At 39.8% G+C, this 15,012-nt stretch overlaps 1 protein-coding gene across 5 annotated transcripts in view; it reads right to left on the reverse strand.

The window, feature by feature from the left end:
• The window catches only part of TVP23C (trans-golgi network vesicle protein 23 homolog C), a 59,168-nt gene that overhangs the window by 28,013 nt on the left and 16,143 nt on the right, over positions 1–15,012 (reverse strand). For 3 of the 5 annotated variants that reach the window (XM_017892369.1, XM_017892372.1, XM_017892371.1), the window contains 4 exons: positions 14,692–14,781; positions 13,415–13,546; positions 8,120–8,248; positions 4,408–5,547 (listed from right to left, as the gene is read on the reverse strand). In XM_017892369.1, coding sequence (XP_017747858.1) covers positions 5,521–5,547; positions 8,120–8,248; positions 13,415–13,546; positions 14,692–14,781 — 378 coding nt within the window. In that variant the 3' untranslated portion in view covers positions 4,408–5,520. Of the gene's footprint in view, positions 1–4,407; positions 5,548–8,119; positions 8,249–13,414; positions 13,547–14,691; positions 14,782–15,012 lie in introns of those variants that run through there. The other 2 variants (XM_017892370.1, XM_017892368.1) reach the window with 2 other exon arrangements.

Here is a 15,012-nt window from a genome sequence, read left to right on the forward strand (position 1 = left end):
GTTAAAACACCACAAAGCTTACTGATCATACAGAGATTCAGCCTTTTTCTCAAACACATTTTCTTTGGGTTGTTGCAATCCTTTGGTTAATTTCCAGAGTTTCAAAAAGTTTATTTTGATCATTTCTGCCAGTGTACTCGTTGATTTTATGCAGAATCAGATATTCAAAGATCCATACTCCACCATTCCGGAAATGTTTCTCTAGGATTTTTTTTTTTAATGAGATACATAGGATTTCTCTTAAATTAATATAAGCAGCATCTACTACATTCACTTAGAACACTACACATTACCACCCATGATAGACCATCTAAATGAGAAAATTGTTTCTCTTATTTCATGGAACGTCCATGCTGATTTCCAAAGCACATGGCATCTACCTTCAGTGAACAACACAGAATATTAGAACACCAGAGTTCAAGTTCATGTCTATCCACTCTCCAGCTCCAACTAAGAGGGCCTAAGGGACAGACTGTTCATCAATGACTATAGACTAATGGTTTTCACCCCTTCAGGCTCACAGCCACTTTTTATCAGAAATATTTTAAAATATGTTTTATTATTCTAAAACACAAACAATATAACTTAACCTCAGGCATATTTTTAATCATCTATCATGATTAAAGGTATCTTTAATATCTAACTGTAATGTAACAGAGAAATAAAAGGAAGCAACTTATGATAGTATGTAATTCAATCTGGAAATGGCCAAAACTCCTGATGACACAATAATTAGGTGCTTGCATATGTACATATAATTACCATTAATGTGCCCACTACAAATGCAGACTACTGCAGTACTTTTGACCTGGAACTCAAATGCCACAAGCAATGTTGCCACTACTGAGTTTTTAAAATGATAGAAAACTCTTGGTTACGTACTGAACAAAGATACAACCTTCCCTCACTTAACTGTTAATTGCATTTTTGGGCAAAACAAGTATTGCAGATCTGCAACAACAAAAATATGAAATGGAGTTATAAGCTCAAAAAATTGTCGATGTCCACCAGTCAGAGATCTTGAGGAACAGATCTCATTGAATCGAGTTGGGTTTATCAGCATGCTTTTGCACAAGAGAGATCATACAGCATGGGGAACCATGGAGTGCCTCAGTATGAGAGTGCTGGGAAGGGCTTTTTATAGGACTTGGGGTTGTGTTGGGTGATTTCAAGAAGGGCTCCATGAATCCTAGTTTTACTCTGGATTGAGTGCTTTCAGAAAGCAAGGGCAATTCTAAATGAGTGTAAATATTAAAATTTTTAATCTAGGCGGAATAAGGAACAGAGTGATCCAATGGGTAATGAACCAACTATCACACATGTAAGCCAAGAGACAGGAATGTTTGGTCGCTCTATGATTTACACAGAATCTTGCTTCTAAGTTTAACATGACTATGGAGTGTCTTAATTTTTGTCTTCCTCCACCACATTCAGAGTGGCCTTGTCAGATGTTGGTGTTCTATAAAATTGTTTATATTCAACAGAATAGCCTAGCCATTAGAGCCAGGTCAGCTTCCAACTGACAGCTGTAAGGGTTGCTTTTCTTTTCTCATTATAAACAGGATTTCCATGTACATAATTATTCAGCGAGGTACAAAGAAGTCATGAGATACAGGACAATTCTTTGCTGTCTAAAATTGTCCTATGCTATTTAGGCACCTAGCATCTGTATTCACTTTCATTCACATTTCATTGGCCATTGTTCACTCACATTTCATGGCCTCAAGTGAATTAAGGAAGCTGGGAAATGTAGAACAAATGGAACGTTTAGTGAGCATTACTATCTCTACTATATGCAACCTTCAATAAATCATTTTACTTCTCTCAGTATTAGTTACCTACCTGTAACATGAGGTTACATGGTACATAATGGTCATTCTTCCCTCTTGGGGAGAATCATATGAGATAATACATAAAAGAACTTTAATAAGCTCTAAGAGTTACAGAGATTTAAAAAGGCCCATAGTACCTATATGTTGGAATTAATGTGCCATCACCTCTGCGCGCACACACACACATCCGTACCTATCTATTTAGAGGTCTGGGTCAAAGAATAGACACTCTAGGGGATGTGGAATTAGAATGTGATTTTACAGGGCTGGGCACAGTGGCTCACACCTGTAATCCCAGCACTCTGGGAGGCTGAGGCAGGCGGATCACCTGAGGTTGGGAGTTCGAGACTAGCCTGACCAACATAGAGAAACTCCATCTCTACTAAAAATACAAAATTAGCTGTGGTGGCGGATGCCTGTAGTCCCAGCTACTTGGTCTGCTGAGGCAAGAAAATCGCTTGAACCCGAGAGGTGGAGGTTGCAGTGAGCCACGATCGTGCCACTGCACTCCAGTCTGGGCAACAAGAGCGAAACTCCATGTCAAAAAAAAAAAAAAATGTGATTCTACTTTCATTTTACTAGCACCATTCAGTCAATTCACCTGTATCCAAGGCTGACCAGGGACAACAGAGAGGAAAACCACTTATCCTCAGTCTCCTAATTTCTTCAGTCTTGATGAAATGATTAAAGTGTCACAGATTTTATTTTCCAAAGAGTATCTCCCATCCCACATACTCTTATTATAATGTAATCTTAACACTCCTCTCATCAAGTACTGGGCTCTATGTACCCTTCTATTGAAGCTGGATGGACCTTGGTTACTGCTTCATCCAATGAAGTACGACAGAAGAGACATAATGTGAATTCCAAGGCTAGTCATTAAAATGCCATGCACTTCTCTTGCTCTCTTGGAAGGCTCATTGTTAGAACCCAGTGCCAGGTTGTGAAGAAGTCAAATGTGCCCTCAGGGAGAAACTAGACAGTGTAGGTGTTCCAACCAACAGCCTAGCTGACGCCACAGCTGACAGCCAATGTCAACCTCCAGGTCAGTGGCTGAAAAGCTCCATGCCACTTCCTGGCTCCTTCCCCAGCCATCACTGTGCTCCATCCAAATTCCTGTCCTACAGAATTTGTGAGCATAATAAAATGACTTGTTTTTCACCAGTACCAGTAATTCTGGGGGTGGAGTTTTATGTAGCAACAGCATCTGGGACAGTGCAACTCAGTGGCAACTATAATATTCACTTAAGTACTACATAAAGATCAACTATGTATTTACTAAATTATTATATCTCTAATACTGTACTAACAACTGGAGTGTACTGTACTAACAACTCCAGTTAGTACAATATGGAAAGTTAGTACAAATAGAAATAATCATGGATAATGCTCAAAAGTGCACTGTATTGACAAGAATCCAGTTAGGCTATGACCAACAGAGAAGTCAGAACAATAACACTTGGAGAAGATAGTTCCCTTCACTTTTATTAAAAGTTCAGACAGCTGGCCAGGCATGGTGGCTCACGCCTGTAATCCCAGTACTTTGCGAGGCCGAGGCGGGCGGATCACGAGGTCAGGAGCTAGAGACCATCCTGGCTAACATGGTGAAACCCCGTCTCTACTAAAAATACAAAAATTAGCCAGGCGTGGTCGCAGGGTGGTAATCCCAGCTAGTAGGGAGGCTGAGGCAAGAGAATCGCTTGAACCCAGGAGGCAGAGGTTGCAATAAGCCGAGGTCACACCACTGCACTCCAGCCAGGGTGACAAGAGCAAAAGCTCTGTCTCAAAAAAAAATTCAGACAAGTTCAGGGATGCTATACACAAGATGGGATTCAGACAATACCTACCTCATTTATCTGCCATTCACAAAACGAAGCCTTTACTACATAGTCCAAGATGGCTGCTCTAGTTCCTGCACTGTGTCTACCTTTCAGGAGAAAGGGGGAAGGGATGGGCATGCCTCCTCCTTTTAAGGATACCTCCTGGAAATGTTATCCATTGGCCCGAACTCGGTCATGTGGCCACACCAAGATACAGTGATAAAACTTGGGAAAAGTTTTCTTTATTCCAGGATGCCATGCCCTAGCTAATTAGGTGGTAAATCTGTAGAAGGGGAAAAACGAGTATTAGGGAATACGTGGTAGCTCCTGCCACATGCATACTCTAAAATTCAGTTGTTACTTGGTTTAGGATTACAGTTCAAATAACACAGTTACCTAAAAGAACTGTACCAATGTATCCTCTGTTAGACTCTCAGCCCTAAAGATTTAGGTTAGATCTTTCAGATTAAATTTTAAAATGTCTTCAGTGCAGTATCAATTCTTCTCACCAGACAGAACAGCTGAGTATAAGTAAAATAAACAAGCTCTTAACAAATTATTAATTTTAAGAAAGGAAAAGGCATTTAGAGCAAATATTTTCTCTAAAAATACTAATATATCGTGTTTTATATCCTACAGATATTCCTGTAATCTGTTTTCCTTAGGAAAGTCAACTCAATAACTGGAAGTTCTGTTACATCATCTAAAGTATTACCTATTTGTCATGAGGATTAAATGAGATTACACATGTCAAATGCCTTGTAAACAGTAGAATTTTATACAAATATAAAGTTTTGCACCTTCAAAGCTATCACTCCAATAAGAGACTTATTCAATTAAACAAATAATCTTAAAAACTAATTTTAACAATGTACAAATATATTCACAACATAATCTGCTGATTAAGACTTCAACAAAGTTTATGATACCTACAACAGAATTTACAAATGCCTACAATAGTTTGTAGATTGGTTTACAGTTACACAGAATGCTTTAAGAAATACCATTAATACAAATGCATAATTTACAATATCCCCATTATAGCAAGAAAAAAATAGATTCAGAAAATAAAGTGTCTTTTAGGCATTTATTATGCCAAGTATGTAAATGATTATTCTCATTATGACATGAGAATAATGCTCTTTTAGTGGTAAAAGATCTATTAGCTCAAGGTCCACTGAAGAGCTTTCAATCTAGCTATCCTTTCTGTAAAATAAATAGAACAGCAGCAATCTCTGGGTATTCCTTAAACAAACGATGATGATTCCACTTATATTAACTGGGCCTTCAGTAAATGACTTCTTACAAATAAAATAAGATTTTAGAAAGGAGTTAATACCACTGGCCCTAATTGTTTTCACTTGCTTGTATATGTCTAAGAAATTTCCCCATGAAGTACATATTAAAAACTAACAATAATTTCTAACTTATTAAGCCAAAGTGCTCACTCTTACCATGGAAGCAAAATTTACTCCTGAAAATAATCTACAGAAATAATATGTAAACACATAGAGCTTTGAGACAGACTAAGAACATCCTCCTATGTTTTATGGATCAAAATGCAAAGGTCTCCATTACCTATGTAAATAAACACTTCCATTAACTTGGGATATACTGGTATTACATGACTGTGTGCATACCTATGGAACATGTGCATAATAAATCCAACATATACTTTCTAGCCCCAAATGCTGGAAAGGAAATAAAAACTTAATATGAAAACTACTTTTCCTTTTATAAATAAAGTTTTAAGTGGAAAACAAAGCCAACACTCCTCGTTGCAACATGGACTAAGCTCTAAAAGGTTCAGAGTCAAGAATCTCTTCAGTTGTTCCCCAATGTAACAAAGCACATTAAGTTTTCTCTATTCAGGAAGTCTGATCATCTCCAGTGTTCTGCAAAAGACAAACAAAAAAAAAAACTCCTTAATATCAAAGTTATTTCACTTCACACACCATGGACTTCAAGGCCTACGCCTAGGAAAACACTCTATATTGCTAAGCAGAGCATTACCTTACATACAATGACCCAATCACATTAAAAAGTAGATATGCCAGGACAGGAGCGGTGGCTCACGCCCTGTAATACCAGCATTTTGGGAGGCTGAGGTGGGCGGATCACAAGGTCAGGAGATGGAGACTATCCTGGCTCTAACACGGTGAAACCCCGTCTCTACTAAAAATACAAAAAATTAGCCGGGCATGGTGGCGGGCGCCTGCAGTCCCAGCTACTCAGGAGGCTGAGGCAGGAGAATGGCGTGAGCCCAGAAGGCAGAGCTTGCAGTGGGCCAAGATCACGCCACTGCACTACAGCCTGGGTAGAAAGAACGAGATTCCGTCTCAAAAAAAAAAAAAGTAGACACGCACTACTGAAGTAAACCCATGGACACCATCATCCACCCAGCTGTCCGGTTTGTCCCATTTGAGCAGATGCCAGTACCACGTAAGACACTAACCCTATCCATGTTATGCCAGGTTTAAGGTTTAATTTCACCTGTATTCCATGTCCCTCCCCAGACCTTCAGAAACACTGAAAATTCTAAGGAAAAAAACCTAATAAGTACATACATGAAAGTTACCCTAAGGTGGACCACAGTAAAGGTATACTGGGACCATGCAAATATCCTTCAGAATGAGATGATCATGTCCCTACATGAATACTCACTTTCTCTACTTTTCATCTTCTGGAAGAGAAACTATACAGTAGCATAAAAAGAACAATAAATTTTGAGTATGAAGGGCTGGGTTTAAGATCTAGCTTTGTACCACTTATTAGCTGTATAATCTTAAGTAAATAATTTAATTTCTCAGGGCTTTAGTTATCTAAAATGTAATCCCTGGACCAGCACCCTCAGTACCACCCAGAAACTTGGGAGAAATGCAAATTATGAGACCCTACCCCCAGATCTACTGAATAAGGGGTCTGGAGGTGGAACTCAGCAATCTTGTACCCTCTAGGTGATTCTTATGTATGTTCGAGTTTGAGAATCCCTGTCCTATATAACATCACTTGCCCAACCTACTGTACTAACCAAATGCAAGGTCTCATATAAAGACCTTGTCACTTTTCTTTTTTTTTTTTTTGGAACGGAGTTTCACTCTTGTTGGAATAAGAGCGAACTCCCAGGCTGGAGTGCAATGGCGCGATTGCAGCTCACCACAACCTCCGTCTCCCGGGTTCAAGAGATTCTCCTGCCTCAGCCTCCCTGGTAGTTGGGATTACAGGCATGTGCCACCACGCCTGGCTAATTTTGTATTTTTAGTAGAGATGGGGTTTCTCCATATTGATCAGGCTGGTCTCGAACTCCCGACCTCAGGTGATCTGCCCGCCCCGGCCTCCCAAAGTGCTGGGATTATAGGCATGAGCCACCGCACCTGGCTGACCTTGTCACTTTTCCCAAGAGATTTAACCAATAATTATTTACCTACGACGACTACTCATCCTCCTGAAAACCCTGATGTTGGGGTATTATAGTAAAATCCTTATGTTCTAGGGGGAAAAGACATCTGAGTACAAATGTTATGGTCCTATTGTGATTCAACTGTTCTACCTAAAACCATACAACATACAGGCAGGGTGCAGTGGCTCACACCTGTAATCCCAACACTTTGGGAGGCCGAGGTGGGCGGATCACGAGGTCAGGAGATCGACCATCCTGGCAACACGGTGAAACCCCATCTCTACTAAAAATACAAAAAAATTAGCCGGGTGTGGTGGCTGGTGCCTGTAGTCCTAGCTACTGGGGAGGCTGAGGCAGGAGAATGATGTGAACCTGGGAGGCAGGGCTTGCAGTGAGCCGAGATCGTGCCACTGCATTCCAGGCTGGGTGACAGAGCAAGACTCTGTCTCAAAAAAAACCATACAACATTCTTCAAGGATATTCACTTAAAGCTCCCATAATTAATGAAAAACAACTGAACTTAAAAGTAATTTTTAAAAAATAAGTTATTATCAATGATAGTTTATCCTTCCTGGCTTTAAAATAATTTTAGGATACTGACAATACACTTCCAGATTGTCTTGAACACCCCCAAAGAGCAATTAAAACATCTTTATCTTTATATTTAAATAACTAAATGCCTTTAAAAAACTTTTGTTCAGGAGCGTTTCATAAAAATTAAACTATGGGCCGGGTGCGGTGGTTCACGCCTGTAATCCCAGCACTTTGGGAGGCCGAGGTGGGAGGATCATGAAGTCAGGAGATCAAGACCATCCTGGCTAACACGGTGAAACCCCGTCTCTAGTAAAAATACAAAAAAATTAGCCGGGCGTGGTGGCGAGCGCCTGTGGTCCCAGCTACTTGGGAGACTGAGGCAGGAGAATGGTGTGAACCCGGGAGACAGAGCTTGCAGTGAGCCGAGATTGCGCCACTGCACTCCAGCCTGGGCAACAGAGCAAGACTCCGTCTAAAAAAAAAAGATGAAAAATAATTGCATTAGTCACTGATCACATCCAGAAAACACTTACTTGTCGTAAGAACTGCTTTCCAAAATATGAAGTAGCCATGCTGGTTAAATTCTTTCTGCTGCCCACCTTACACCTGATGTAACCATACAGGTTGGCACCTTGTAGCACCACACCCATGATAACCACCGCCTGGGACAAGGGAAAAAATAATCAGTGAAATTGACCCTTCTCTGTGCCATAGATGAGACAAGTCAGATTGTCATGAGAAAGAGAGGGAAGAGGAAGCTCTGCAAAGCCATGATTGTGCCAGTGAGACTTTTCCAGAGACAGCTGCCAGAATAGACCCAACTGATAGACACTCTGCACAAGGCACGAGTCATTCACCCAGCAAGTATTTACTGAACACAACCGCTCTATGTGCCAGGCACATACTAGCTGCTGGGCATGCAGTGAAGGGGGAGCCTTCTTGTTCTCTGTTTCACCCCCGGGTCTGTGAGTAAAGTTAGGAAAAGTAAACGAGACTCAGGAAAGGCTCAAATGTTAATTATTCCCGTAAGAATTACAAAAGAACAGTCAAGAGGTAGATCAAGTCCAATAAACTGAGAGCAGGCAGGGGTGAATCTCTGCTCTATGTGACAACTGGCTTCTAGTAGAGGGGATGCAATGCCCTAAGGGAGCAATCAACAGATGCCTGCCTTCCCTGAGGAGGGAGACAGCTCCAAGGGGAACTGTACTTTTGCAGAGCTGTTTGTTCCTTTGAGTTTCTTTTTCTCACCTATGGTGATCCCACTAGGATCAATGAGAAGTGAGAAAAAGAAACTCAAAACCCATTCTTTAAAAATTTCTAATTAATCTCAATTAGAAAAATTAAGACAATGTGAGGAATTCCCATGGTTAAAGATTCTAATACAGTGATCAGCAAAGTTCTTCTGTAAAGGGCCAAATCATAAATATTTTAGACCATACGGTCTCTGTTGCAAATACTCAACTCTAATGTTCTAATCCAAAGGCAGCCATAGACGATATATAAATGCGCAAGGCTGTTTTTCAATAAAAACTCACAAAAACAGGTGTCAGGCTGGATTTGGTCTGCAGGCCATAGTTTGCCAACCCTTGTTCTGGAATAAACAGCTCATCAACCATTCTACTCTTTTATATCTGTGACAAGCAAAGCAGCTCAATGAAATGTCTTTTTCCAGATTTATTCTCCTTATCCTTAACAAGATGTATGGCTGATTTTAATGTTTAATTAATAGATTTAAATATTTGATTAATGAACAGGCTCACATTCCTAGTAAAAGACAAGGAAGTGGTCCTTCCTGTTCTAAACTTATGTTTCATGGAATTAAACGTGTTAGTGTAATAAGAGGTTGCTAGTTACCTACATAAACATAAAACTGTGTCTTTATTTGAATAAATGTCCTTTTAACTTCCCATGCTTCTCAAACAGTGGCGCTGCTGGGTATGTATATATCAACATGCCAGGGTACACCTGAATTCACAGACCAATCACAGGTCCTGCTAAGGCATCAATTTACTCAATGGCAACAAATGTTAAAATCTGTAAGTTAAACTTCCGGTTTAAGATGGTGCAGTGAAGTCAGGCATGAAGATCTTCCTCCCCTTAAGGTATAAACAGCAAACAGCGTTTTTAAAAACGCAAATAAACTAATACCAACAAACATAAAAAAGGGCTGGTGGCCGAAGAGCCAGCCTGGAGCAGCTCTACACAGCTCCACACTCTCCAAAGAAGCTCTAAGGAAGATTTCACTAATAATTGCCATCCCCAGCAACTTACAGAAAAGCAAAAGACCCGAGAAAAAACATACAGAAATAGCCATGACAACAGAAACTCCTCCCAACTAACAATGGCCCAAAAAGGCAGGAAAATCCCTGCAGCTGGCCATAGTGGTGCCACCAGGTGGGAAGAAGGCAGGAGAGGAAGCACAGAAGCATCAATAATCATGAGAGCTGATCATCTTAAGAGAAGTGAGAAGGTGGGAGACTCATGGAGAGCCTGGGTGAAGCCCCTTCCTGTCCTGTGGTCTTAACCCATTTATTTTTATTATTTTTAATTAATTATTTCTTTTGAGATGGAGTCTCGCTCTGTCGCCCAGAATGGAGTGCAGTGCACGATCTCTCCTTGCAAACTCCGCCTCCTGGGTTCACACCATTCTCCTGCCTCAGCCTCCCGCGTAGCCAGGACTACAGGCGCCTGCCTCCATGCTAATTTTTTGTATTTTTAGTATAGACAGGGTTTCACCATGTCAGCCAGGATGGTCTCGATCTCCTGAGCTCGTGATCTGCCCGCCTCGGCCCTCCCAAAGTGCTGGGATTACAGGCATGAGCCACTATACCCAGCAGTCTTAACCCATTTATGTTGTAGGTTGCAATTTTGTGAATTTTTGCATGAGTGAAAAATCAGACCTTGGTGATGATCTTGAGCAGTAGGATATAAATAACTCCTACATGCTTAGCGTTCCAATAATGGAACACTAGGCATAAGGAGGTTAACACAGGATCAAACTGGCTTTCACATAACCTCTCCGTGTTTTGTTTTAAGGAAGTAGAAACACTGCTAGAAAAAGACTGGGCTGACTCTCCTGGATGGATGCTAAAACTCCAAGGTCTCACAAACAATCCAAAGCAGAAGGGAAGAACCAGAGGAGAGTGCACAGCCAATCAGGAGACAAGAGCTCCACTAAGGAAGAGAATGCAAAACCAGGCCACCCAGCCAAGACAGCCAGAGCCTGGCGAGTTCTCCACCTCGCACCTCACACCTGTGTCTTAATGCCACCAAACCCAGCACTGCAACTCCAGCTCAGAGCAGCAGCCACATGCCTCAGACATCAGGGGAAGGTGGTCAAGGAAGATTCACCCTCACTAAACCAGCAGAAAGAGAAGGGCTGGACAGGGCTGTCACTGTAAGGATAAGCAAAATGGATAAGGACAAAGGAAAGTGCATTTATGCAAAACTACAGCAAAAAAAGAAAAAAGAAGCACAGTATACAGTAGATAGGTGAAGAATCTACTCAGAAAGAAAAAAAAAAAACATCAAAATAAAAGCATTCCTGGGAATACTGCACCCTATTATAGAAAACCTAAAGATAAGAACTCAAAAAGCATGAGGATGAGATAACAGGAGATAAAAACGGAGCTGACAAAGCTAAGGAAATACAGAGAGAAGCCTTAGCTGAGCACCTAAAATAGCTACTGTTCTCTCCTCTGCCCTCTCTACCCCATTACTTTGTATCATTAAGTAACATACCCTACTGTATTTTTTACTGTCTGTCTACCTTCCACTAGAACACAAGCTCTACTGGAACAGTCATCTTGTTTACCTGTCCCCTAACTTATCCCCGTGTCCCCAGGCCGCTCTGACATAACAGTGAACTCTTAAAATTGCTGAATAAATAAGGAAATGAATAATTACAGCAACAAGAAAATAGTAGATGAGAACAAATAAAAATGATCCAACATAGACATAATACTTCAAAATTAAAGGTCAAAACATAGAACATAAATAAATGCAAAGATTTAACAGAAAAAAATTGTCCTGATTCCAAGTAAAACTTTAGTCTGCCTGTCTCAGAAAGGCACACAGGCTCCAGAAAATTGATATGGAAAGATAAATACAGATACATCCGGGTTACACGAACTAAAAAAAAACAAAACAAAACCTTATGGGGAGAGATTACAAAGGTTAAGTAAGCCTGACCTCAGGCTTCTCCAAAATATTCAATATAAGAAAATGATGGAATAGCATCTTCCAAAAGGAAACAAACTGTGACCCAAGAATATTAATCCAGCCAGGTCATCGTTCAAGAATGGTCAATAGGCTCGTATGTTTAAACATGAGTCAAAAGAAAATGTAACCAACCAATAAGTAAAAGGAGAAGCTGCAGTAAGACTGGTGATAGGCAATGAATCGATTTTTTTAAAAAACAGATCAAAGACTGAACACCCACTAAGAAATATGTTTTCAAAAGGTAACTATTATAATACTTGATAACACAAAAATAACACTGGAACAAACAAGAAAGAAAGGAGGAGACTCATAGGAAGGAATATGAGTGTTTATTTTCTTCCCTTTCTAAACAGAGTCTATTAAGTCAATAAACAGGTTTAAGTACATTAATTAATGTTACAAAGAAAACCACTAGAAGGACTAAAATAAGACTACAATAAGCAAAACTCTAGAGGTAGGAGCAGGGAGAAGTTAAAGAAACCATATGAGTGTAAAGTTTCCCATTTTCCAGAGCAGGAAATCTACAAATATTGAATAAATTTCCTAATTCATGAAAGAGGGTAATGATATAAACATATAAAGTAATTAAAGGTAACTACTGGAAGAACTGAAAAAGATAGTAAGTTTCCAAATCCAAAGAAGTATGAATGTATGAGCACACACAAAGAAAAAAAGAACCTGTATCACAAAACAGAACTAAAAAAATACTACAAATTAGGAGGAAAAACATAATTAAAGTCAAAATATACCTGATATCAGTAAATATTGTGTGAAATTTTTTCACACAATATTTACTGGTATCAGATATAAGATAGAATAAGAAAAAATAATATAAAAGAAATAATAAGACTTACAAACCGGGTCAAGTGACAAACTATATTTTCCAAAGATAGCAGCAAGAATATCTCCTCTTCCACAAAGTCTTCTAGCACCTTCTTACGCCTTATCAAGAGTAGAGCCTAATTCCTATTTCCTTGAATGTGGGTGGGCAGCAGAAGTGATGCTGTGACACCTTAGCTAGATTGTAAAAGCTTGTGAGCTAGAACACCCCACAAATGAAGTACTAGGCTTCCATGTAAACAGTCCCACCACCATCAGGCCACCACGCCATAAGGAAGCCCAAATTAACGGACGTGGAAAAACATGTGGAGAGGCCATGGGATCTCATGAAGAGGAGATGGCTCACAACCCCCAATCATTCCAACTATTGTGTGACTGCAACCACTCAAGACCCCAAGCCAGAATCTCCCAGCAGAGCCCTTCCCAAGATCCTGACCCATCGAAACTGTGAGATAATGGCTGTTGTTGTTCTAAGCCACTAAGTTTTGGGGTGATTTCTTATGCAGCAATAGGTAACCAAAACAGATTACCAACCATTATTTCCAGAAAAGACCACTAATATCCTAGAAAACAGGTGGGAAGGGGTCTTTTAGGATCTCTTCTCCAGTATTATACAGAAAGGTAGAGTTGGGAGCAAACCTTGGAAATTACATGATGAAGCTGCCTATTCAAGATAGGTCCCTAATGGTAAGGACTTGGTTGTTGCTTCCTATGATTACCATCAGACATCTTAATGGATTATTTGAAAGTTCTACATTGATACTCACCAACCATTTTACTCTGAAGGAGAAGAGTGCACTAAAGGCAAATATCACCCACAGCACTGGACAGGCAATAAGTCCCAACCAAAAGATTCTTGATTCAGCCTCTGACACAGTTTTATTCTCTTGAGAGGACTCCTATAAAAGAAAATAAATTCAATTATCATGTTGTGAGATTTATCAATAAAAAGTTCAACATGTTCAATAAAAAACATATTACTCACAAGTTCAAATATTAATACAGACAGCCCAAGTCCTAAGTCAGAAGCCAAAAAAACACATGACTTCCACTCTTGTAATTTTAGGAACTGATCTATATTAACTCAAGAATTTTGCATTTTCAGGACAGGATGGATGGTTTACCACAACACCATGACAGTAAAGAGTGGTCTCTGATAGGCTTCTATTCAATTCTTCTTGCACTTGTACTACTTATTCATAAGGAAGCTCTAAATGATACCTTTCTGACTAAGGACCAAGGAAATCACAGTTATAATCATTCTGGAGACTAAAAGGTCAAATTAGCATCCAGAGGGGGAAAAAATGGAATTAAGGGATTCAAGACAATTATCAAAATGTCTTACAATACCCAGGAATTTATAAGGGTGGTAAGTTGTGTCCAAGGTAGATTCTATAACATAAAAGAATATAGGCTCATTGAACACAGTGCTACTTTCTTAAAATAACTTGTCAATACCCTTGATGTACTGTCGCCAAGAATTTGGTCCTCTCCTTCCAAATCTTATTTCCACAAGGAAAGTGAATATTCACTATAGTGTAGCAGGCTAACCCAAAACAGACCAGGACCCCCAGGGCTCCTGAAGGCAGAAGCTTGAAGAATAGAGTGCTCTGATCAGCTTTTCTATCCAGTTGCACTCCTCCTCCTCCTTTTTCCTGCCCAGAAAGGAAAGACGACCACAGGAGCAAAGACAGAACAAGATGTTGAAAGCAGTTATCTGCTGGGCATAGAGGGATTCATGGAGATACTAACGAAGGCAACACAGAGGTATTTTATCAGCAGTCCCTGACAGGCAGCTTAGCACACTGTATAAACGCTGACCCAGTGTCTTTCCTCAAAGGATTCTGTTCTGTGTATTGCTTGTTTCTGGTCTGAACTAGACAGAAAAATGCATTAAATTCTAGAAGGCCATCTCCTTTAGTACCGACATGCCAAGTGATTTGCTAAGTGTTTTTAATTCTGAATACTTCATCTTCTAATATTTAAATATAATCTACAAATAATTTAGCTGATAACACTATCTAAAACAAAAAAGGCACTTTACCTTTCTAGATTCAAACACCCAGTGGCTCTTTCCATCTTCATCAATGTGATTCCACCAACGTAGGCCAACCATTAGTCTACCTGTGACATTCTGGTGAAGATTAATGTAAACAGGCACATTTTAAAAGCATTATTTAAAGATCTATCATCAGCTCATATCTTAGTGTAACATTTCACAAACAAACACCTTAAGCTTTACCTCCATAATATCCAGTTAGCAAAGACTACTATATATCAGGCCTGGCTAAATGATTAAGTAAAATGATAATGGCAGTAGTAGTAGAGGTAGAGGTAACAGAGCAAGCCACAAGTCTACCCATAA

Source organism: Rhinopithecus bieti, unplaced genomic scaffold, assembly GCF_001698545.2.
Source record: "Rhinopithecus bieti isolate Rb0 unplaced genomic scaffold, ASM169854v2 scaffold_20098, whole genome shotgun sequence".
Taxonomy (NCBI): Eukaryota; Metazoa; Chordata; class Mammalia; order Primates; family Cercopithecidae; genus Rhinopithecus; species Rhinopithecus bieti.